Below are 26,825 nucleotides of genomic sequence, written 5' to 3'. Positions count from 1 at the left end.
CTACGTCTTGGTGTCACGTCGACCCATGATGGACTTCTTAGTGTTTCTCTCAGGTTTCAAAAGCATTATATAACACTTTGGTCCAAACAGTGACACCAAAATTCCAAAGCTAGATGCTAAAATAGCAAAAACCTCCACTACATCTGCATATTTGCCTGGAGAGCTGATATATGCTGGGATGAAGGCTATCCACACGGCACAGAAGATCAACATGCTGAAGGTGATTAACTTGGCTTCATTGAAGTTGTCTGGAAGATTCCTTGCCATGAATGCTAGGAGGAAGCTCAGGAGTGCAAGTAAACCAATATAACCTAATAACACTGCAAATCCAACTGTTGATCCCACATCACACTCATAGACTATCTTATCACTGTGGTATTGTGTGTTTTTATGAGGAGCTGGTGAGGCAGACACAAGCCAGGCTATGCAGATTGCTGCCTGGATGGAAGTAAGAGCCAGAACTGTTCCTCTCTGCTGCATAGCACCAAACCACTTCATAATGTCTATAGCCCCAGGCTTGGAGGCCTTGAATACAGCTAAAACCACCATAGTCTTTACCAGGATACACGAGACACACAGCACAAAGCTGATCCCAAATGCTGCATGCCTCAGCTGACAAGTCCAGAGACTGGGACGGCCAATGAACAGAAGTGAGCACAAAAAACAAAGTATGAGTGAAAACAAGAGAAGGAAGCTAAGTTCAGAGTTATTGGCGCGCACCATGGGTGTGCTTCGATGATAGATGAAGATTCCCAGTACAATGGCACAGATAAGTGTGCCCAGCAATGAGATGATCGTCAAGGTGATACCAAGAGCCTCATGGTAGGAGAGGAACTCCAGGCTCTTAGGAACACAGTGGTCACGCTGGGGACTGGACCAGAAGTCCTCTGGACAACTGGTACACTCTGTAGAGTCTAACAAAGATGACAAGGTTAAAGGGACAGACAAGTACAGTATTGTCCTAAAGATACTGTACATTACTACATGGTGTAAACCAACCAGTCTCATTGCTGATCTCTCCCTCAGAACAAGCAATGCAGTCAAAGCAGCAGAGAGGTTCCCCTTTCCTTCTGGCCACACGGGTTCCGGGGGAACAGCTCTCACTGCACACTGACCGAGGTGGCTACAGAGAAAATTAAGAATGATATATTTTTGTACAAACTGAATTACATTCACACTAGCTCAGCATTAGGTATAGAAAGCTGAAGTGACCTTTTTAGATTCAAAGTTCCAGAAGATTCTGTCTTCATCCAGGATGAGTTCTTCACCTGCAGAGACTAACTTCTTGACCACGCCTACATTGTGAACTTTTGTACTTCCGTCAGGGAGCCACACCCAGTTCATGACATCATAGATTGGTAAAGCATCACCATTCTCATCAAACGATACATGATCACCAAATGGTGTAGAGAAGTTTATCCTTTCCAGGTAATATACAAGCTAGACATGGTGATGAGCAGAATTATGAAGAGCAAGTGACTATAAAAGTGTGTTTTGAGCAGCTGCTCAAAATATTACTTGTACAATGTACATAGACAAGGGAAATAGATTTTGATGTACAATTTGTACTTGAAATGATTCAGACACCACTGCATATCAGGTTTAAGGGTAATAATCACAACTGTCCACTGTGTGGAATAAACAACTAAAACTAACAATTTAATGACTACTGCATGCTCATAATTATTCCACCCCATCATGACAAGTGTCTTTAGTAATCTTTTGTGTACACCCTTTGGCCTTTTGCTGTTATGAACTGATCCAAATTGTATAGTCAGATTGGCCCAGACACCAGCCAATTTGAACCCAACTAGAAACATATGTAACCTGTGAAATGAGTGACAGTACACCTGCCATGGCTGTATTGTCCGCAAACCGGCACAGCTGTGCCCAATAAAAGGCCCTTTTCCTGGCACACAATGCAACATGTCATGGATGGCATGGGCCAGAGCATACACAGCCTTGTACACATTGTACTCTGGCCTGAGGTCAGATACATCCAAAAGTGCAGTTTCTGCTGTTGCTAGGTCCTCTTGTCCTGTACACACCCTTCCACCAGCATCCACCCACTCTGACGGAAGGGGGGGGAAATTACACTGAAATGTGCGCTCCCAAAACCGCCTCATCTGAAGAAACACAGTGAAAACATAAAAAGCATAATTATCTAAAGCACAAAGCTTGTGAATGAACACAAAATTGCAACTTAACCCATTTAGGAATGAGGCCGATTCTAAAAAGGCCTTCTAAATCCTGAACTACGTTTTCATCAAATATTAATTCAAAATGACAACAAATATATGTTGCTATATACTGTACATAGCAACAACTAACCCAAAGGGGTTTTCCGTCCTGAAAGGTATAGTTACAAAAGGGGATCACGTACATAATGGGTTTAAAAAATGAAATGAAAGACTCACTATGGTATTGCCAAGGCTGTTGTCATGGCCATTGTTGGGATGGATTTTTAACAAGAAGTCCTTTAGACCTGGTATCTCTCCACGACGGATGGCAATGCCCAGGGTGCCTCCCAGGTACGGCATGAAGTCTAGAGTCAGGAGCTTAGGATATATTGTCCAGGCCTCACTGGCCATCCATTGCAGACCTGTCACATTCTGCTTTACCACCTATACGGTATATAAATCAATGCTATTGAACACCCTTCATGTCTGTGTTGATTCACAAAATATTGAACGAATTAAAATGAAAAGTATTAAAAAGTGCCTCTGACAAAACCAGCTAACTCCATTGGACCCTCAAACTGTCTGTCTGTCTGTCTGTCTGTCTGTCTGTCTGTCTGTCTGTCTGTCTGTCTGTCTGTCTGTCTGTCTGTCTGTCTGTCTGTCTGTCTGTCTGTCTCCACCACCTCTCCCCCTCTCATGTAAGTATCTGACAATATACAGTATAAATTCACAGTACCAACTTTGATGAGGCAGTATACGGATATACGGAAGCTGACCGTGTGGGTATGTTTTCCGTGAATCGTGATGAAGATTATGTACCAATGCCAGGGTATAATTGGTTGACGATGGTGACGTAATGATGATACGTTTCAGTGTCAAGTACATACGCATCAAACCACGGAGCCGATCACATTATACCACCAACCACTCAGAAAACTACATATACATACATATAGACATGTACACATATATGGACATGTGAGCATATGACGTGATATATGTACCAATGCCAGGGTATAGTTGACGGTGACGTAACGATGACGTGTTCCAGTGTGACGTCGAACAAACTAATAAGTAATTACTATCATTATTTCTCAACATAAGTAATAAGTTAATGGTATTTCAAGAAGGTACTTGGATAGATATAGCTGCAAAGAGATCAGTTTGGACAGTTTGGCTAAACGAAACGACGAAGACCGGGAAGACCTGAGAAATTGTATAGACTATAGAGATATATTCCATAAAACCAAAGTTGACGGAGAAGTGAGAATCCTAACACAATATTACTGAGAGAACCCTAGTCTTCCATCAAACCAAAGGTTCATACGTTAAAAAGGATATGAGACAACTTAGAAATATCCAAAAAGAAGAAATGGATGAAAGACGGAAGGAACAATTGGTTATACGTAACAATCAACTTAACAATATACGGATAAAGAAATTAAAGGTTAAGAGAAACAGACGACTTCGAAATATCCGCAGAAAAGAAACAGATGAAAGACGAAAGGAACGGTTGGTTATGCGTAACAAAAATCCCAAGAATATAGAAAAACAAAAACTTGGTGATATCAATGAAAATGAAACTCATAAACTAGAACTGTGTGATCGAAGAGTGGGTAGCAAGAAAAACCAAAACCATAAGGACAACCAAATACCTAAGGAAAAACTAAGAAATGAAACCAATGTACAAGGAAAGCCACGACTTAAAAATATTAGAAAAGTAAAATCAGATGAAAGACGAAAGGAAGGATTAGCTTTACGTAACAATCAACTCAAGGATATGGTAATAAAAAAGAGAGGATAGAAAGAAAGAGCAAAACGAATAAATGAAACCGATGGACGACGACAGGAACGGCTTTCAAAAAGACGGAATTCATACCTTAAAAGGAAAAAGATTATAATTCCACTTGAAATTCCAAAAAAGGTTAATAGAAACACACAACTTCAAAATATCCGAAAAAAATAAACAGCTGAAAGACGAAAAGAACGATTGGTTATGCGTAACAACAAACTCCAGGACATGCGAAGAGAAAAACTAGAAGAGATCAACGGAAATGAAAGACATAATTTCGAACTGCAAGATTCAAATTTTTTAAACTATTGAAAGATTCCAAAATACAGTACAACAAGGACCTATTTACATTTGTACATGTTGTCACAGACTTCTATATAGACAGTGTGCTGATATTTAATGAGATGAAATACTCTGAATCAGTTAAAGAGAGGAACGACCTAACAAGATTGGTATTTGATCGGAAATACAGAAGAAAAAGAACAGAGGAGAATTAATGGATTTGTAAAATCCATTAATCCATTAAACAGGTAAATTACCCTGTAAATTATCCCTAGTAATCTTACTCCAATTTGTACATTACTTCCACCATTACCTTGTAACACATATACTTTCTTTGAAATTGAAAAGAAAATTAATCTACAAGGGACGTTACATGTATCAATATATCAGACCCGAACGAATTCTAACTGCATTGACTTGGTTGAAAAAGAATAATCCACTGTATGAAAATGTTACATTCAAGGATAATTGGGAAAAGGAATGGAAGACCTCGGATTCGGATATGTGGGAAGCCTTTATAACTAACCCTCAAGAGGATATACTTTACAAAAGTAAACCTGCAGATGTAACTGAAACACCATCATTAGGATCAACATCAAATAATCCTTGGGAAAATGAAACCAAATGTCAAATTGATAAAACAAGGTACGTATTTGTTACGAAGGTACGTAACAAATAGCTAAATCTAATAATTCAATATGTGAGACTAAGATTTGAAAGTTTGTAGCGGTCTACAGCACTTGCACACTCTGCTTGCGCACTGGCCTACTTGTGTGCAACAAGCAAGTAGGCACTCGACAGAGTGCAGTTCTAGTTATTATTATTATTATTATTATTATTATTATTATTAGTGTGGTTGCCCAAAGAGCAACCAGACTATTGTTATTGTGACACTTATTTTTACCTCCGGAGTAATCGAATAATCAAACTTCCGCTGTGATTGGCCGAGATTTGCATACCGTTGTAGCAGCTAATTGGCTGTTGTTGGTTACGTAACCATTCTATGTTTTACAATTGTTTATAACTATAGTCTGGTTGCCCTTTGGGCAAACAGACTATTCCGGAGTAATCTAACTTCCGCTGTGATTGGCCGAGCTTTGCATAACGTTTGTAGTAGCTAATTGGCTGTTGTTGGTTACGTAACCAATCTATGTTTTGCCATCGTTTATAAAGACATGAATTCCCTTGAGGGGCAGAAGACTTAGCACAGAATTTACCCTGTGGGATTAATAAAGGTCTACATTACGTGGTAAATGCGTCGGCTTGGAGTTGTTATTGGTGACTCCTGTAGGACTACACCGTACAATGCAATCAGTGGCTTAGAATCAATAACATTGTATGAAAAGGTATTAAATACACCTGTCCAAAATATAATTTTAATGGCCCTTTTGTCCATAACAAAACGTAACGTTGTAATTGGCTGACAATATTAGTGGGAGGGGCCTATGTAAACGACTGCGGCAACCACACTTTTCAATTTTTCAAAATTTGCGACCTTTCTAGTTATTATTATTATTATTTTAATTTATTTAGAAAGTGGTTAAATTGCTTTCCCCACAACCTCCTTCATGAGATGAACCATATTGCTCCCATGTTCAAATGCAATGACCACACGAGCTGTGGATGTCTTCATCACAGTGACAATCCTCTGAAGTTCAGCTGGGTCGTGGTCCCAGGGCAGAACCTCCACGTACGCCAGACAACCAAAACCAGACTGGGCCAGGTCAGACTGGAATGACTGGGCAGCATTTCGGCCATAGGCATCATTACGAAATAGCAGTCCTGCCCAGGTCCACCCAAAACGCTTCATAATTTGGAGCATAGCTTGGACCTGATGGATGAAGAATGGTGGGATAAGACCTGCTTAGTTTGATTATGCACATACTGTAGTGTAAAATCAGTGAATCTCCTGCGTATAACCCACATTCATTTTCTTTTGATGCTGACCCTAAACCTAACCCTTCAGCTCCAGCAGTATTATAAACAAAGAAATGAGAGGCGATATGCAATATCAATAAAGGGAAGTGATGTGTACTACTTGATACCAACAGATGTTTTGTCTGTAGAAGTTCACCTGGAAGGCATCACTTGGGATTGTTCTAAAGAAAGATGGGAACTTATTCCGGTCACTCAGACAGGAGCACGTGGAATAGTAACTTACCTGAAAATACACAAAAGATATATTCTGTAATATACCTATACGGTACTATAATTCTTTATTACACGGCTTGGTTGAATGCTTGATTCTGATTGGTCAATCACCAAATTCATCGGTCTGTTATTTCTGGATAATGACTGCTCCGCTCTATAACACACCGATGCCAAAACAAACCCTCGGAGCACCTGCTGTGTTCCGCTGATTTACTGCTGTTTCCAACATGACAGCCATGATGTAAACACACACACAGTGTCCTTTACAGCAAAACATTGCTCTCAAAAAGGTTTTTGAAAACAAATAGACGGTGCAGTACCCGAAAATGGATTATATTTGATCAATTCACTTCCTTGTTTTCCGACTGCAGCTGGGCAGACGCCTGCCAGCGCGACACTTATGGGAATACTTTCATTACCGTAAGCAAGGAAATATGAGTCGTTTTGTTTTGTTTTGGGTCAATTTATTAATGTATGTATTAAGTAGCCGTGTAATAAGCGGGATAATGTATGGTTGAGTGGTCATTGTTTATAGATAAATCACCTTCCTTCAGGCTGATTAACCACCTGTCGCGTCAGTGGTTAATCAGCCTGAAGGTGATTTATCTATAAACAATGACCACTCAGCCATACATTATCCCTTACATCAGAGGTGGGCAACTTTGAAGATGGAGAGGGCCACTATATTTATACAGTCACTCCAGAGGGTCACATTACATATTACGGTCGTAGCAAAAACAGCCGATCTGCAAGCTCAAAACGAGTCGCAGTGCAACGTGTTTTGAGCTTGTAGATCAGCTATTTTTGCTATAGTTTAATTTAAATCCTGAATATTTTTTTTGCTATTTTGGAATTGGAATCCTGAAATATATGTTAGACTAAAGTAATTAAAGCCGGTCATGTTTGCATGATTGGAATTATAACAGTACACTTTATCAGTATTCCAATATTAGGGCCACATTAAGTGAAGATGGGGGCCGCATGTGGCCCCCGGGCCGCCAGTTGCCCATGTATGCCTTACATAATTTCCCCCTAACAAGCAGAGCACGTTAGTGGAACAGAGCAGGGTGAAACTCTACACTCACTTTCCCTGCTCAATCCCACGCTAAAATGCTCAACATCGCTCACCACCACTCAGCTTGATTTCCCTCCGCTCGGTTCACATTTTCAATCACAAAAAAAAAAAGAAAAAAGGGAAAAAGAAGGGACTGCATTGTGTGCTGCGAACACACAGAGGCAGCTTTAGCCATCAGGAGGCAGCTGGTTCAGAAACACAATGCCATCTTTTGACAAACACGTATACGAACCCTTCAGCACTCACAACAAAACACACTATAGCCTTGCGTAGCCAGCCTTCATCTGCCTTTGCAATGCATATTGCCACGCAGTGATATCACCATCGCTACACAAGGCTAAAAACACACACCATGCAAGGTTTGTTAAAACTTGCATGGTGTGTTGTTAACCCCTAATCAATCACTAGGTTATACTTTGTTACGAAAAAACACAAACATTATCCTTTTTCATAAGACAACGCAATAACATAACAATAATAATAATAATATATACGATTTATATAGCGCTTCAAGGTATCCTAAGTCGCTTTACAGAACAGAAGTAAAAACAAATGTATTAGAAAACTAGTTAAAAGGTTAAAAGTTTACATTGTATAACAATATACAATGTGGCAATCTACTGCCCCCCATGCATTCAAAGTCTGCCAGCTCCACTTACTGTACATGCTCTGTAACAAGTAAATATTGTTTTCTTTATCAGGCTGTAGAAAGACTACACTGTTTATCATTATATTAGATTTGTAAATGAACTAAAATAGCCAAAAAGTATAGCCAATTAAAATGGTGATGGTGAAAGAAGAAAACTTACCAAGGACACTCTGTACAAACCTAATACACTAGAGATGGCAATTGAATGTGTTGAGGAAGAGTCACCCACTATTCCAATCACTGGAGGGGAGCCAACACAGCTCTCATTCAGTTGAAATTGTTCTTCTCTCCCACTGACCAATGACAAAGCTGAACGGAATGATACTCCAAGTGTGAGACAGTGATCATAGAGACTGTATCCCAGAGTCACGTTGGGTATCAGGCTGGGGTTTCTGTTGATCTCAGTAATGGCAAAAGCCATGGTCTGGGCCATTCTGAACCCGGGAATGTCAAATCTAACAGACAAAGTTCCACAGTAACCTTGACAATTTATCTTTGTAGAACTACATCAAATAATCCTATGATGCTATAGGCCTATATTAAAACAATGTTCTCTTGCTTGCTTTTTTATGTGTGATACTCACCCATAGCAAATGAGATCCTGTTGCTTGGAGGTGAAAGACAGCTCAGGGAAGGCAGAGGAGGAATGGATTTCAAACAAGCCACCCAGAATAAAGTCCCCAGCCTTGTCAATTCTGTTGAATTTAAACTGTGCCTGTAACTCACAAGAAGAGGAAGGTGAGGAAGACAAAGGAGAGAATGAAGAGAACAACATCAAGCACAAGTACACATGAATCAGTTGTAAAACTACAGAAGCGTTCATGACTGCACCTCCTCTCCTCCTCTGCACACTTTGTCCTGTTGCTAATTTTTATACACAGTGTTAGGCCATCCCCTGAGCCAACTTATGCCATAACATAATCGATCACACCTTCAACACACATCAACACCCTAGCAAGGCAGAGGATGAAGAAGAGGCAGGGCTTAACATACGTCAACAATGCTTTCATATCAAAGTCCTGTTATGTCAAATCAAATCAAATCAAATCAAATCAGATCAAATTAATTTATATAGCACATTTAAAAACAACTCTCATTGTACCAAAGTGCTTCAACATATCAAAAAGAGCAATACAGTACAGTACAATACAATACAGTAAAATACAATGCAGAAATATAATATAAGACAGTCAATGAAACAACAGGCAATTAAAGCAAAATAATATAAAATATAAAAGTGCGGGGGATTCAAAGGCTTGTGAATATAAAAAGGTTTTAAGTTGTGATTTAAAAGACTCAACGGAGGGAGCAGTCCTAACATCAAGGGGAATGATGTTCCAAATTGTAGGGGCTGCGACAGCCGCGGTCGCCCCTGAGCCTCTTTTTTGGTTTTTGGAATGTGTAAGAGACTGCATTCTTCTGACCTGATAGGTCCTGATGGAGGGGGGATAGGATAGGAGGTCAGTGATGTAGGAGGGGGCCAGCCCGTTTAGGGCTTTGTAGACAAAAATGAGGGTTTTGATGAAGCAATAAGCCACAAGAGGTCACAAGAGGCTCTCTCTTACCGGGTATTTTATAATGGCTGAGAGGCGTAGTGAGACACTACGCAAAGCGGGAGTCTCCGACCCGCACGGCCTGGGTTTGTAAGGCAATCAAGTGGGGGAGCACTTGATTGCCTTACAAACCCCATCTCAGCTACAGAGCTGCGGAATCAATGTAACGCAGCTGGGAATGATATCAAGTTATTAGTAGGGGAGCCTATCAATCAGATTCTGATACCTGTGATTTTGGAATGTTATTTTTGGGAGACAGGTATATCTTGATTCTTGGGGTTACCAGAATGCCAAAAAAACATGTCTAAAAATGTTTCTGTTGGGTTTAGCATGTTTAATTATATAGCATAATTAGCTAATAAATTGTCAAAAACGGAAATGGCAATAACTCTGCTTCTAGTTAACTTATAAAGGTGATCTAAGAGTCTGAGTCCATGTTTGTGATGTCCAGAAATTCATCTGTTACCATTGTGAAGTCATACAACCTTTCCTAATTAGCATAATTGCCATCAATTATGCAAAAACGAGATGAAAATCAGCAAATTAATGCATGTTTTACTTTTAGTCAACTTTGAAAGCTTCTCACAAACTGTATGTTTACAACTCCAGGAATAATTATCATCCTATGAATAAATCATGCAACCTTTTGTCTATGTAATAATTATGTAATAATCGCACCAAAACCAGAAATATATTATTATATTATATTTCTTTGCTTTAAGTTAATTAATACTCATGATCTTTACAGACAGTGTAAGTCTGTTTGCATGTCTAGAAAATATTAGAAGCGACCTCGCACTAAAGGGCTGGATGAGCGCTGGTGCTTTGGAATGGGGGGTCAGATCAACATATCCGCCTGGGTCATGACAGACTGCTGGGCGAGTGCTGGTGCTTTGATAGGAGGTCAGTGATGTAGGAGGGGGCCAGCCCGTTTAGGGCTTTGTAGACAAAAATGACGACGCAAAGCGGGAGTCTCCGACCCGCACGGCCTGGGTTTGTAAGGCAATCAAGTGGGGGAGCACTTGATTGCCTTACAAACCCCATCTCAGCTACAGAGCTGTGGAATCAATGTAACGCAGCTGGGAATGATATAAAGTTATTGAAGGTGTGGTGTGGATTATTGTGAGATTTACTACATGGTCTAATCAGAAACCAGTATACAATGAGGAATTTGATGTCAAACCATTTCTGGGATAATTCTTTCTTTTTCTTTTTCATTCTTTTAACTTTGTGTACACAGTTCTTCTTGCCATTTTTGTTGTCGCTGTGTCCTCATTATTTTGTACTGTAATTGCATTACCTTACTATTTTGTTGCTATTGTGTTATGGTCTCCTCTTGTAGGCAGTATTTGTATTATTTGCAATGTTTTTACTGGTTTGCAGCTTATCATTCATTTTGTCTGCACCTCTATACTTTCCTATTCTACTTGGGTTCTAAAGAGTTAGCCCTAGTGCCACTATATGCCCTTTATGCTAATTGCAGCCACATCCTTTCAGATGCGGTGGGTGTGTCTTGCTTGATTTCCCTCATTGCAATAGAGCTTGTTCCTTGTTGACCTGCCCATATGCTGTTGTATATAATACGCTTACTTGATGTTTTGTACTCATACCTGACAAAGACCCGTAAGGGTCGAAACGTTGTACTAAATAAAAAAATCCTGGAAGCAGAGACACAGTGTGCGGACAACCCTTCCTTTTCTAATCAGAAACCAGCCAATCAGAATCAAGTATTGGGACTAACCGCTTTAGCGAATGTATTCTATACCGGACCGGCAGCCAGTGCAGAGAGGACAGGTCTCCTCCTCCTGGTGCTGTCAGGGGTCTGGCCGCCGCATTCTGCACCAGTTGGAGACGGGACAAGGATGACTGGCTAATCCCAGTGTAGAGGGCATTGCAATAATGTAACCGGGATGATTTTATACGTGAGGTGGGGGGCTCAGAGTGCGTCCACTAAGGAAAGTAGGCTTTCTAATAACACAAGCCGCCTTTGTATTGGTTAGTAGGTAAAACGTTCTTTATATTTCCGCAACAGAGGAGAGGCTGGTCTGCATTTCATGCGAAGAAGGAAGACAACAGTCCCATAGCATTAATGCAATGGCAGCAAAGTGCATTAGGGCTATGGACCAGAGCTAGATGGTTGTCACAGTGTGTTGTCTGCCCTGTTGTATAACTGTTTACTGTTTTTGAGTGTTGCTCAAAAACTCCTATGCCTTGCCCTTGGTGTCTGTGAGTTTGAGACCTCTGTGACAGAATAAACCCCTACTCACTCAGGAGGAATTCTGCAGTGTCAATCAATCAATCAATCAATCAATCAATCAATCAGATACACATGACTTCAAAGATTAATAAACATATTTGATCCAGACAGTTGATCAACTGTCCTCTGTTCTCTATCGTATCGAGACTATCTCTCCACCCAACATATTTCATATGTATGGGGAATGACCCCACCTCACTCGTGACGTGGATATCTCTTTAAGACACACCAGTTGTACTGGCACGCACGCGTATATAAGGCCCAGGTGTGCGTGATTACACTGATTTTTTGATCTCCACCGAGCAGTCCAAGACGTGGTCTCCTCGACAGAAGTGCAGAGCAAGTTATCAACAGTAACTGCATTTTTTAGACATTTTGAAAAGCAACTACTGGTTCTGGCAGCCGGATTAAATCTACTGCAGGATGCAGGTTAGAGAGCTGGCGTGGTTCGCCCCTCTCGGGATTGCTTTCACACAGCTCGTTTGTAGGTATGTAGAACAAACAAATGAAGGAATCCGACGGCCATATAACACACTATACAGGGGTATTGCTGGCGGGGCGCCAGTTTACGCTCCTGTGGTGTAGCCTGTCTGTCGACCTGTGTGCAGGGACACAGACAGGACCAGTGGCCCGGTAACCCTTAAAGGCAGCGGAATAATAGCACTATACGGTTGTATCACTGGCGTGGCGTCAGTTAACGCATCCGTGCTGCATATTCCGTGGGCTGGAGTGGACCTGCGATTGGCGCAGCAAAACAACAGCCCTGCCAGGCTTAGCATTTAACACAGCACTCTATACACTGTATAGTATACATAGGCGTATTGTCGCTGGGGCTACTTCCGCGCCTGTAGGGCTGTGTTTTTTGCTTCGCCTCGTGAGAGAGAGCTCCCTGGGTTGTATTGCGGCAAAAAACGTTCACGCACTCCGGTGTAGACTGCGTGGTAGAACCCGTGCGGACGGGGGAAGCCACGTAGCAAGCTTACCCTCCGAATTGAGCAAAAGAAAAAAGTCCACACTAACAGTGTGGATGACTGACACGCAGGGAATCCCGTGTGACGTCACGGAGCAAGCTATCAGCGCTGACGGGCGTCAGCTCACGCGACGGTGGTGGTTCTGTCATAGACAGGACAAGCTGAATGCCAACTAACGCATTCAGCGGAGTGCGCCGCGGCTGTCTCGCTGACACAGCGGGGCAGCCGCATACATTAATTCCACAACAAACAAAGTCTGGTCTCCAGTGCTGTGCAGGGAATCCCGTGGGTGACATCCCCGTGACATCACGGTGATATATCGTAGGGTAATTGTTGCCTGGAAAGTGGACTCATAAATCCCCGTTCTAAGCATGGGCCAAACAGTGGAAATCTGCATAGGCCTACGTATATGCACTATATAATGCAAAAAGTTTGGAGCAGAGTGTTGTCTCCAACTCAAACACTCTGTGCCTCAGCGCAGCTGTGGAGTTCAGGTGCGACCTCCTCCAGAGAAAGAGATAGAGAGAGATTATAGAAGCTCTGCTGGCTGTTGTTTATTTATTTGGTTATTCGGAAAGATCCCCATTAGCTGATGCCATGGCAGTCATCTAGTCTTTTGGGATCCACACGAAACATGTTACAAATTGCAACAAAACAAAACAAAACAAAAACAAAACAACAACACATGAATATCAATATGTGACTGAGAGACAGCAGTGTAAACTGTGACCCTCACTTCTCAAGCACATTACTATACTCCCCGTTTTTGAGCATGTCCAAACAGTTGAATGTGTATTTATTTAATATAATATATTAAATAATAGTGTATATAGGTATTAAATGAAATGGAAACAGCAGGGGTTTCTCTTGGGCTGCGTGGGGCACATATGCCCACAGAGGTTGGCCATGACCAGTGGGTGACCTGTGGGGCCCCGGTCATGCCATAGCAGCTCACGAAGATCCCGCTTCCTGTATGAATTCTTCATCTTGCCAGTTGAGGCTAGGAGGCAATGGGTGCCTGTTGTTTGAGGCAAAAAGTTAGCTGTTTACACTTCAGCCCAACAGACTAAACGTCCCAGGGGGGCAGAGCTGGATGAGCCAAGCTCAGGCTATGGCTCCACCTCTTTTCCTGCCCGGTCTGGTGTAGACAGGTCTGTACAGATGGATTTTTGGAAGTTTACTGTGAGGACTACTTACGAGTATTGGACCCTATTCATCCACTGCACTTTGCAGTTCAGAGAGCTGGCGCTGAGTCGTCCCTCTCGGGGTTCGATCGTGGCTCGTTCGTAGTTAAAACTACCAAATCCCTTGGGATCAGAGCAGACAGTCCATTCAAACACCACACAAGCGTATGGCTGCCGTGGCAGCCAGCTTCCGCGTTCAGGTTTAGTAGCGCACTATACGGCGTCTGGCTGACTGTGTCAGTCGACGCGACCGTGGTGTAGTTCCGTCTGTGGAACTTGGTTCAGTGACACAGACAGGACGTGCTGAGTCTGCCAGGAGCAAGCCCTGAAATCACAGCCCTTTGCACACTACTGTAAATACGGCGTATCGCTGACTGTGTCAGCTCACGCGTCCGTGATGTAGTTTCGCCAATTTCGGTAACTCAGCGGAGTGTGCCGCGGCTGTCGGGTGGAGTACACTGTACGGTGTATCACGGCAAGGCCGTTCACGCACCTATAGGTGTAAACTTGCATGGTATAATCCGGTTACCGGTTCGAAACCACAAAGTAAGCTCCTTCTCATCCCGAGAATGCACTATGGCTATCTAGGCGCAGCCAGTCAACACAGGCCTATCTTGTCACTGCTTCAGCACCGGCTTATATGAGGCGCTTATGTGACCATAAGGGCCCGGACCTTTAGGAGCTGCAGATACTGGCTTCCAGGCTCCCCAGGCAGCAGCAGTGGGCAATGCTATTGATGCCCTTTGATGAGGCGCCATCTGTGGCGGCCCCAATCCAAGCTGCGATAGGAGGACCAAGCTCCCCCAATGACGCTGCCTATTGAGCCGTCGGCCATGTTTGGCCAAAAGGCCAGTGCTTTGCTACAGCATCCTAAGGAGGCTGTGGAGGTGTACAGGATGTGCACCTCCACAAGCAGCCGTGAGCAGCTTGCCTCGGTTGCCCTCAGGCTGTGCAACCCCAGTCAGGTTTGGCAGTTCCAGGGACCTACGTGTCCGGTTACAGGCCAACCGGCGGGGTATGGCTAAAATGTGCTCGGCGGGGTAAGCCCATCCCTCATTTTTATTTATTTATTTAACCTTTATTTAACCAGTAAAATCACATTGAGACCAAAGTCTCTTTTACAAGTGCGCACTGGCCAAGAGAAGAGGCAAATAAATGTTACACAGCTCTGCCAGTAACAACAAATACAGGACATGACAAGACAAACATATGACATCCGTAATACCAAAAACCTACTACCAGGGAGACTCAGAGAGAGTCTAAATAGCTAACCACTAAACCAAGTACAGACTAAAAGAGACTAATAAGAACAATACATCAAGAAACTACTAAGCTAATATAAAACTAAGAACACCGCAAATTGCTACTCATCAAGGCAGGAGCAATGGCTGGAGAGTATGCCAGAGGCAAGCCTCTTAAAAGTCACTAGGGGGATCAAGGAAGCCAATTTTAATCTGGTCTGTAGATCGTTCCAAGCCCAGGGCCCAAAAAACGCAAGGTTTTTTTTCCCTGCCTCAGATTTGGTGTCCTGACAGTTAAGGCCCCAGACCCCACCCGCTGTCTCTCGGGACAGCGGCTGTCCTGGAAGACAATTCAGGTGGACCCCTGGGTGGGTTCCACTATGTCTTCGGGGGGTTGTGTGCTGCTTACAGCACTCTCCTGGCAAGGAAGGGCTGAGGGTCTGGCAAGCCATCCTCCAAGACGACTGGCTTGCCATGCTCGACCGGGGATGTTTATACTCAGATCCCGGGTCTGACACACTGACGCACTGACCGGCTTGTCTTAGACGACGGAACCTTTGAGTCCCGTATCCTCCCATTCGGCCATGTGGCCAGGCACCTGCAGCACTTTGGGCACCTAGGCCGGCACCTCGACAAGAGGCCTAGCAGGCGTCAACTCTCACAGTCCGCAGCGCTCCTCGGCATGTGTTAGAGGGCAAAGCAGGGACTCGGTCCCTTGCTCTAGTGAGTCGGGCCACCCTCAGGCTGTGCCTCCGCCCCTTTGGGCCGAGGGCAGTCACGGTGCACTTTGTGTCTCCGGCTCTTCTGAACATGCGGCCAGTGCATTATCTGTCATTCACAGTCATGCACTACGCGGGCGTATCGTTGACAGCGTCAGTTTACACGCTCGACGTTGTTCCAGCGAATAATTCTGTCTGTTCACACAGCAGAATGTGACTGTCAGGGGTGAGCAGAACCACCATAAGGTTGTATTACGGCATGGCCGTTTAAACACCTGGGTGTAATTATGTGTGTTGGAGACCGGTTACCGAAGCCACGGAGTGAGCTCCCTCCTCATCCAGAGGTATTCGTGTGGCTAGGCCAGGGATCTGGAAACAGGGCGGGCCACCGTCCCACACAAGGGCGACACAATAGTCACCAGTCGGTCCTCATACCGTTCATCCCTCACACAATAGGCCAGCAGTCCCTACTCGGGGGGTGGTACTGTCTGCCTTACGGCATGAGCCAATTAAGCCCGTGGAGACTTGGGCTGCAATGGCTTCTCACAGGACAGCATTCTTGCCGTTAGCGGCCACAAGAATGTCCCTGTCAGTGAGGGGTGCTGCCGCTTCCTACATGGCAATGCTTAGGTGTCGTCGGCACCAATTCCTGCATTTTGCCCTACGGCCTGATCGGAGTGTGAGCCATCCAGTCTATTGATTTTCACCCTTCCCACCCTCCTAAGCAGGGTGGTGAAGCAGGGCCTTCCTCAGTGTTCTTCTCAGGGCCTTAAATGGGCCTAACTGTCTTAGGCAGATAGTCTCCAAGACTGGACTTCACTCATTGGCTTGTGAAACAATCCAGCAGGCATATAGGTGGGCAGGCAGGCCAGCCCCAACAGGAACATGTGCACATTCCACACAGGGCTTCGCTGCCACATGGGCTTTGAGGTGCCCTCCAATCTGAGATCTGTGGGACAGACTCTTGATCGACGCTGTCAGCATTTATCAGGTTCTACCATATGTGGTATCAGTGTGGCGGCCAGCACCCTTCTCACTGTGTGTGTGCTTAGCTCCGCAGCATAAACGCGATAGGAACTATGCACAAAAACGAAGGCCATCCACTTTTTACTTGTAAAACTGTGATGCGACAATAAGGATCATTCTGGTTCTGAGAACAGAGCTTCAACAGTCAGCTGACCGAGTGTTCGGCAGGCTGACTTGAGCGGGAGCGCAGGCCCTGCAGACTGCAGTAACCTCGTTACAAAGAAAAGAAGAGCATTTCCTGAAGGGTGCCCTGAGGCTCAGAGGGGCTCAGGTTAGGGACCCAATCAGGCCCATCTGGGGTTAGCCCTGGAGGCTCTACGGCCTTTAGTCAGTGAGCCTGACATGCTCAAGACAGCAGCCTTGTCGGCGTCACATCTGCAAGGAGAAATGGGGGAGTTGTGAGCTCTGTCAATCCATATTGAGGTCTGCAGGCCTATGCCGGATGATGGTATAGTCTTATGCCCCAAACCGGCCTTTCTCCAATGTTTTCAAAAGGACACTTGACTGCATCCACCCACTCTGACGGAAGGGGGGGGAAATTACACTGAAATGTGCTCTCCCAAAACCGCCTCATCTGAAGAAACACAGTGAAAACTTAAAGCATAAATTCTCTAAAGCACAAAGCTTGTGAATGAACACAAAATTGCAACTTAACCCATTTAGGACTGAGGCCGATTCTAAAAAGGCCTTCTGAATCCTGAGCTACGTTTTCATCAAATATTAATTCAAAATGACAACAAATATATATGTTGCTATATACTGTACATAGCAACAACTAACCCAAAGGGGTTTCCCGTCCTGAAAGGTATAGTTACAAAAGGGGATCCCGTACATAATGGGTTTAAAAAATGAAACAAAAGACTCACTATGTTATTTTCATGGCTGTTGTCAGGGTCAGTGTCAGGATGGATTTTTAACAAGAAGTCCTTTAGACCTGGTATCTCTCCACGACGGATGGCAATGCCCAGGGTGCCTCCCAGGTACGGCATGAAGTCTAGAGTCAGGAGCTTAGGATATGTTGTCCAGGCATCACTGGCCATCCATTGCAGACCTGTCACATTCTGCTTTACCACCTATATGGTATATAAATCAATGCTATTGAACACCCTTCATGTCCGTGTGTTGATTCACAAAATATTGAACAAATTAAAATGAAAAGTATTAAAAAGTGCCTCTGACAAAACAAACTCCATTGGACCCTCAAACTGTCTGTCTGTCTGTCTGTCTGTCTGTCTGTCTGTCTGTCTGTCTGTCTGTCTGTCTGTCTGTCTGTCTGTCTGTCTGTCTGTCTGTCTGTCTCCACCACCTCTCCCCCTCTCATGTAAGTATCTGACAATATACAGTATAAATTCACAGTACCAACTTTGATGAGGCAGTATTGCTTTGTTTTAAAAATATAATGTTTTCTTAATTTCTTGAAAGATTATATACATAATAATATACATATTTAGGCTATATATATATATATATATATATATATATATATATATATATATATATATATAATTATTATTATTATTATTATTATTATTATTATAGTGTGGTTGCCCAAAGAGCAACCAGACTATTTTTTCCTCCGGAGTAATCGAATAATCAAACTTCCGCTGTGATTGGCCGAGATTTGCATACCGTTGTAGCAGCTAATTGGCTGTTGTTGGTTACGTAACCAATCTATGTTTTACAATTGTTTATAACTATAGTCTGGTTGCCCTTTGGGCAAACAGACTATTCCGGAGTAATCTAACTTCCGCTGTGATTGGCTGAGCTTTGCATAACGTTTGTAGTAGCTAATTGGCTGTTGTTGGTTACGTAACCAATCTATGTTTTACCAAGGTTTATAAAGACATGAATTCCCTTGAGGGGAAGAAGACTTAGCACAGAACTTACCCTGATTAATAAAGGTCTACATTACGTAGTAAATGCGTCGGCTTGCAATCAGTGGCTTAGAATCAATAACATTGTATGAAAAGGTATTAAATACACCTGTCCAAAATGTAATGTTAATGGCCCTTTTGTCCATAACAAAACGTGACATTGTAATTGGCTGACAATATTAGTGGGAGGGGCCTGTGTAAGCGACTGCGGCAACCACACTTTGCAGTGTAGTTATTATTATTATTATTATAATTTATTTAGAAAGTGGTTAAATTGCTTTCCCACAACCTCCTCCATGAGATGAACCATATTGCTCCCATGTTCAAATACAATGACCACACGAGCTGTGGATGTCTTCATCACAGTGACAATCCTCTGAAGTTCAGCTGGGTCGTGGTCCCAGGGCAGAACCTCCACGTACGCCAGACAACCAAAACCAGACTGGGCCAGGTCAGACTGGAATGAATGGGCAGCATTTCGGCCATAGGCATCATCACTAAATAGCAGTCCTGCCCAGGTCCACCCAAACCGCTTCATAATTTGGTGCATAGCTTGGACCTGATGGATGAAGAATGGTGGGATAAGACCTGCTTAGTTTGATTATGCACATACTGTAGTGTAAAATCAGTGAATCTCCTGCCTATAACCCACATTAATTTTCTTTTGATGCTGACCTAACCCTTCAGCTCCAGCAGTATTATACACAAAGAAATGAGAGGCGATATGCAATATCAATAAAAAGTGATGTGTACTACTTGATACCAACAGATATTTTGTCTGTAGAAGTTCACCTGGAAGGCATCACTTGGGATTGTTCTAAAGAAAGATGGGAACTTATTCCGGTCACTCAGACAGGAACACGTGGCATAGTAACTTACCTGAAAACACACAAAAGTTATATTTTGTAATATACCTATACGGTACTATAATTCTTTATTACACGGCTTGGTTGAATGCTTGATTCTGATTGGTCAATCGCCAAATTCATCGGTCTGTTATTTCTGGATAATGACTGCTCCGCTCTATAACACACCGATGCCAAAACAAACCCTCGGAGCACCTGCTGTGCTCCGCTGATTTACTGCTGTTTCCAACATGACAGCCATGATGTAAACACACACACAGTGGCCTTTACAGCAAAACATTGCTCTCAAAAAGGTTTTTGAAAACATTTCAGCGAGAAATAGACGGTGCAGTACCCGAAAATGGATTCTATTTGATCAATTCACTTCCTTGTTTTCCGACTGTGCTGCAGCTGGGCAGACGCCGGCCAGAGCGACACTTATGGGAATACTTTCATTACCGTAAGCAAGGAAATATGAGTCGTTTTGTTTTGTGTCAATTTATTAATTTATGTATTAAGTAGCCGTGTAATAAGCGGGATAATGTATGGCTGAGTGGTCATTGTTTATAGATAAATCAACTTCAGGCTGATTAACCACTGATGCGACAGCGGAGGTGGTTAATCAGCCTGAAGGTGAACAATGACCACTCAGCCATACATTATCCCGCTTATTACACGGATAATAACAGCCGATCTACAAGCTCAAAACGCGTCGCAGTGCAACGCGTTTTGAGCAATTGATGCATTGTGTGCTGCGAACACACAGAGGCAGCTTTAGCCATCAGGAGGCAGCTGGTTCAGAAACACAATGCCATCTTTTGACAAACACGTATACGAACCCTTCAGCACTCACAACAAAACACACTATAGCCTTGCGTAGCCAGCCTTCATCTGCCTTTGCAATGCATATTGCCACGCAGTGATATCACCATCGCTACACAAGGCTAAAAACACACACCATGCAAGGTTTGTTAAAACTTGCATGGTGTGTTGTTAACCCCTAATCAATCATTAGGTTATACTTTGTTACGAAAAAACACAAACATTATCCTTTTTCATAAGACAACGCAATAACATAATAATAATATATATAATATATATACGATTTATATAGCGCTTCAAGGTATCCAAAGTCGCTTTACAGAACAGAAGTAAAAACAAATGTATTAGAAAACTAGTTAAAAGGTTACATTGTATAACAATATACAATGTGGCAATCTACTGCCCCCCATGCTCCATTCAAAGTCTGCCAGCTCCACTTACATGCTCTGTAAGTAAATATTGTTTTCTTTATCAGGCTGTAGAAAGACTACACTGTTTATCATTATATTAGATTTGTAAATAAACTAAAATAGCCAAAAAGAATAGCCAATTAAAATGGTGATGGTGAAAGAAGAAAACTTACCAAGGACACTCTGTACAAACCTATTACACTAGAGATGGCAATTGAATGTGTTGAGGAATAGTCACCCACTATTCCAAGCACTGGAGGGGAGCCAACACAGCTCTCATTCATCTGAAATTGTTCTTCTCTCCCACTGACCAATGACAAAGCTGAACGGAATGCTACTCCAAGTGTGAGACAGTTATCATAGAGACTGTATCCCAGAGTCACGTTGGGTAGCAGGCTGGGGTTTCTGTTGATCTCAGTAATGGCAAAAGCCATGGTCTGGGCCATTCTGAACCCGGGAATGTATAAGCTAACAGACACAGTTCCACAGTAATGTTGACAATTTATCTTTGTAGAACTACATCAAATAATCCTATGATGCTATAGGCCTATATTAAAACAATGTTATCTTGCTTGCTTTTTTATGTGTGATACTCACCCATAGCAAATGAGATCCTGTTGCTTGGAGGTGAAAGACAGCTCAGGGAAGGCAGAGGAGGAATGGATTTCAAACAAGCCACCCAGAATAAAGTCCCCAGCCTTGTAAATTCTGTTGAATTTAAACTGTGCCTGTAACTCACAAGAAGAGGAAGGTGAGGAAGACAAAGGAGAGAATGAAGAGAACAACATCAAGCACAAGTACACATATGGAATCAGTTGTATAACTACAGAAGCGTTCATGACTGCACCTCCTCTCCTCCTCTGCACACTTTGTCCTGTTGCTCATTTTTATACACAGTGTTAGGCCATCCCCTGAGCCAACATATGCCATAACATAATCGATCACACCTTCAACACACATCAACACCCTAGCAAGGCAGAGGCCGAAGAAGAGGCAGGGATTAACATACGTCAACAATGCTTTCATATCAAAGTCCTGTTATGTCAAATCAAATCAAATCAGATCAAATTAATTTATATAGCACATTTAAAAACAACTCTCATTGTACCAAAGTGCTTCAACATATCAAAAAGAGCAAAACAGTACAGTACAATACAATACAGTAAAATACAATGCAGAAATATAATATAAGACAGTCAATGAAACAACAGGCAATTAAAGCAAAATAATATAAAATATAAAAGTGCGGGGGATTCAAAGGCTTGTGAATATAAAAAGGTTTTAAGTTGTGATTTAAAAGACTCAACGGAGGGAGCAGTCCTAACATCAAGGGGAATGATGTTCCAAATTGTAGGGGCTGCGACAGCCGCGGTCGCCCCTGAGCCTCTTTTTTGGTTTTTGGAATGTGTAAGAGACTGCATTCTTCTGACCTGATAGGTCCTGATGGAGGGGGGATAGGATAGGAGGTCAGTGATGTAGGAGGGGGCCAGCCCGTTTAGGGCTTTGTAGACAAAAATGAGGGTTTTGATGAAGCAATAAGCCACAAGAGGTCACAAGAGGCTCTCTCTTACCGGGTATTTTATAATGGCTGAGAGGCGTAGTGAGACACTACGCAAAGCGGGAGTCTCCGACCCGCACGGCCTGGGTTTGTAAGGCAATCAAGTGGGGGAGCACTTGATTGCCTTACAAACCCCATCTCAGCTACAGAGCTGCGGAATCAATGTAACGCAGCTGGGAATGATATCAAGTTATTAGTAGGGGAGCCTATCAATCAGATTCTGATGCCTGTGATTTTGGAATGTTATTTTTTGGAGACAGGTATATCTTGATTCTTGGGGTTACCAGAATGCCAAAAAAACATGTCTAAAAATGTTTCTGTTGGGTTTAGCATGTTTAATTAGCATAATTAGCTAATAAATTGTCAAAAACGGAAATGGCAATAACTCTGCTTCTAGGTAACTTATAAAGGTGATCTAAGAGTCTGAGTCCATGTTTGTGATGTCCAGACATTCATCTGTTACCATTGTGAAGTCATACAACCTTTCCTAATTAGCATAATTGCCATAAATTATGCAAAAACGAGATGAAAATCAGCAAATTGCTGCATGTTTTACTTTTAGTCAACTTTGAAAGCTTCTCACAAACTGTATGTTTACAACTCCAGGAATAATTATCATCCTATGAATAAATCATGCAACCTTTTGTCTATGTAATAATTATGTAATAATCGCACCAAAACCAGAAATATATTATTATATTATATTTCTTTGCTTTAAGTTAATTAATACTCATGATCTTTACAGACAGTGTAAGTCTGTTTGCATGTCTAGAAAATATTAGAAGCGACCTCGCACTAAAGGGCTGGATGAGCGCTGGTGCTTTGGAATGGGGGGTCAGATCAACATATCCGCCTGGGTCATGACAGACTGCTGGGCGAGTGCTGGTGCTTTGATAGGAGGTCAGTGATGTAGGAGGGGGCCAGCCCGTTTAGGGCTTTGTAGACAAAAATGACGACGCAAAGCGGGAGTCTCCGACCCGCACGGCCTGGGTTTGTAAGGCAATCAAGTGGGGGAGCACTTGATTGCCTTACAAACCCCATCTCAGCTACAGAGCTGCGGAATCAATGTAACGCAGCTGGGAATGATATAAAGTTATTGAAGGTGTGGTGTGGATTATCGTGAGATTTACTACATGGTCTAATCAGAAACCAGTATACACTCAACACTATGGCTCCTCAAGGGCTGAATGAGGAATTTGATGTCAAACCATTTCTGGGATAATTCTTTCTTTTTCTTTTTCATTCTTTTAACTTTGTGTACACAGTTCTTCTTGCCATTTTTGTTGTTGCTGTGTCCTCATTATTTTGTACTGTAATTGCAGTACCTTACTATTTTGTTGCTATTGTGTTATGGTCTCCTCTTGTAGGCAGTATTTGTATTATTGTTGTCTCCACCAGGCCGAAGACATGGGGAGAGAGTATGTTTTGCACTCCGTCCGTCCGTCCGTGTGTCCGTGTGTCCGTCCGTCCGTGTGTCCGTGTGTCCGTCCGTCCGTGTGTCCGTCCGTCTGTGAACAGCTAATCTCTGGCACCGTTGGCTTGATCGCAGCCATACTCTGCACACACACTCCCTGGATGCCAGAGCTGAACCTCTGCTCCAAAGTTTTCACATTGGCCTGTTATAGCGCCACCAGGAGGTCACTTTGTGCAAAACAAATGTTTTGACAGTACACCTACAGATTTTGTCCAAACATTACGCAAATTGGTACCCAGTCTCTCTAGAGCCAGTCAACGAAACGGGTCTTTCAGATTTTTCAGACTCCATCCTGATTGGCTACGATTGGCTTCCAAAGTTCGCAGGAGTGCTCCGTTTCAAACAAAATGCTGCAAATCATGAACACATCGTGTGATTTCCGTGAAATGTTGCACGCACATTCCCACTAGGCCGAGGAAGAAATGCCACTTGAATATTTTCAACTCAGCCTCATGGTGGCGCTATAACTGGCCGATTTGTGTTTTTACCTATAACTGCACCGATCTGTGTAAAACCATGTATGCACACTCCCTAGAGGTCAAGGAAAAACCTTTGCCTGGAATTTTTCACATCTGCTCTTTATAGCGCCACCAGGAGACCGACATATGTAAAACACATTTTCTAATATTACTCCTTCAGATTTTATAAAATTTCATGCAAATCGGTACACATGCTCTCCATAGTCATGTGATCATGTGATTTGTTTGATTTCTCACAATTATCCATCCTGATTGGCTACGATTGGCTTCTAAATTTTTCAGGAGTAGCCCGTTTTGTACAAATCGCCACAACTCCTCAACGCAGCATCCGATTGCGGTGAAACTGTGCATGCCTATTCCCACTACTAGGCTGAGGAAGAAATGCCACTTGACAGTTTTCAAATCAGCCTCATGGTGGCGCTACAACAGGCCACACACACACTCACACACTTTCCTATCCTCCTGGTGGAGACCTGTGCCCAGAAGGGCACTTTTTCTAGTTTGCAATGTTTTTACTGGTTTGCAGCTTATCATTAATTTTGTCTGCACCTCTATACTTTCCTATTCTACTTGGGTTCTAAAGAGTTAGCCCTAGTGCCACTATATGCCCTTTATGCTAATTGCAGCCACATCCTTTCAGATGCGGTGGGTGTCTTGCTTGATTTCCCTCATTGCAATAGAGCTTGTTCCTTGTTGACCCGCCCATATGCTGTTGTATATAATACGCTTACTTGATGTTTTGTACTCATACCTGACAAAGACCCGTAAGGGTTGAAACGTTGTACTAAATAAAAAAATCCTGGAAGCAGAGACACAGTGTGCGGACAACCCTTCCTTTTCAAATCAGAAACCAGCCAATCAGAATCAAGTATTGGGACTAACCGCTTTAGAGAATGTATTCTATACCGGACCGGCAGCCAGTGCAGAGAGGACAGGTCTCCTCCTCCTGGTGCCGTCAGGGGTCTGGCCGCCGCATTCTGCACCAGTTGGAGACGGGACAAGGATGACTGGCTAATCCCAGTGTAGAGGGCATTGCAATAATGTAACCGGGATGATTTTATACGTGAGGTGGGGGGCTCAGAGTGCGTCCACTAAGGAAATTAGGCTTTCTAATAACACAAGCCGCCTTTGTATTGGTTAGTAGGTAAAACGTTATTTATATTTACGCAACAGAGGAGAGGCTGGTCTGCATTTCAATCGAAGAAGGAAGACAACAGTCCCATAGCATTAATGCAATGGCAGCAAAGTGCATTAGGGCTATGGACCAGAGCTAGATGGTTGTCACAGTGTGTTGTCTGCCCTGTTGTATAACTGTTTACTGTTTTTGAGTGTTGCTCAAAAAAGCCTATGCCTTGCCCTTGGTGTCTGTGAGTTTGAGACCTCTGTGACAGAATAAACCCCTACTCAGGAGGAATTCTGCAGTGTCAATCAATCAATCAATCAATCAAGCAATCAATCAATCAATCAGATACACATGACTTCAAAGATTAATAAACATATTTGATCCAGACAGTTGATCAACTGTCCTCTGTTCCTCATTTATCTGTATGTATTTGCAAGTCATTAAATGTTCTGATGAATTGAAAATGGAGGACCCTTATTTAAACAAGTCTTGTGCTTTTTCTGGTTCTATCTTCAACTTAGCGGTTTTTGTATTGAACTGTACTTTCATTTGAAATGTACCCATTCTTCATACTGTGAAATACAAATTTCAATCAGTCAATCTTCCTCTAGTTATTTTTGAGGGGCTGCCCAGCTTTGAGTGTTTGTGTAAACACAAGCATTGTGTAAACACAAACACAATGTTGGTGCGTTTGATGTTGTTTAATACAATCAGATAGGACTTTTCTGTTTGGATGTATGGGCTGTCAATGGCAAATTTCACCTAGTTACCACCTTGCTGACAAAAAGGCTGCGGTGTGCAATTGCTGTGCAGCAGAAAGCAGCTATAATTACATTTATTTCCCCAAATTAAATAATTGAATAAAAAACATCATACTGTACGTTGGACATCACAGTTTTATTTAAATATAAATAAAATAATGATTGATTTATGATTGAAGGAAACTTCAAATAAATGTAATGACACCTGACTTAAAACAGCAAGTTCATTAGTTCAAAAACCATAAAGTTCAGACAGTATGTCTAGAAATGGCTGCTCATTCTTTCGGAATGTACAGCAATCATCAGCAAACATTAGTCTTAAGGGTTATTTAATTTAAAACACTTTTGTTTAACAGCAGCAGAGAATCATTTCCTCTGTCCTCCCACCCAAACCAAGCC

At 42.7% G+C, this 26,825-nt stretch overlaps 1 protein-coding gene across 1 annotated transcript; it reads right to left on the bottom strand.

The window, feature by feature from the left end:
- Positions 1 to 26,555, bottom strand: LOC306913262 (extracellular calcium-sensing receptor-like; the record flags this gene model as incomplete). The annotated part of the gene is made up of 11 exons (XM_079489853.1): positions 1 to 914; positions 1,000 to 1,123; positions 1,213 to 1,440; positions 1,851 to 2,126; positions 2,418 to 2,624; positions 5,816 to 6,085; positions 6,329 to 6,415; positions 21,205 to 21,499; positions 21,629 to 21,759; positions 25,454 to 25,519; positions 26,547 to 26,555. 11 exons carry the CDS (start codon positions 26,553 to 26,555, stop codon positions 1 to 3), a joined length of 2,607 nt encoding a protein of 868 aa, XP_079345979.1.
- Between the last annotated feature and the right edge of the window lie 270 nt (positions 26,556 to 26,825).

Source organism: Electrona antarctica, assembly GCF_951216825.1.
Source record: "Electrona antarctica genome assembly, chromosome: 20".
Lineage (NCBI taxonomy): Eukaryota > Metazoa > Chordata > Actinopteri > Myctophiformes > Myctophidae > Electrona > Electrona antarctica.
The sequence above is the reverse complement of the archived record's forward strand: the minus strand, read 5'-3'. Positions and strand labels throughout refer to the sequence as shown.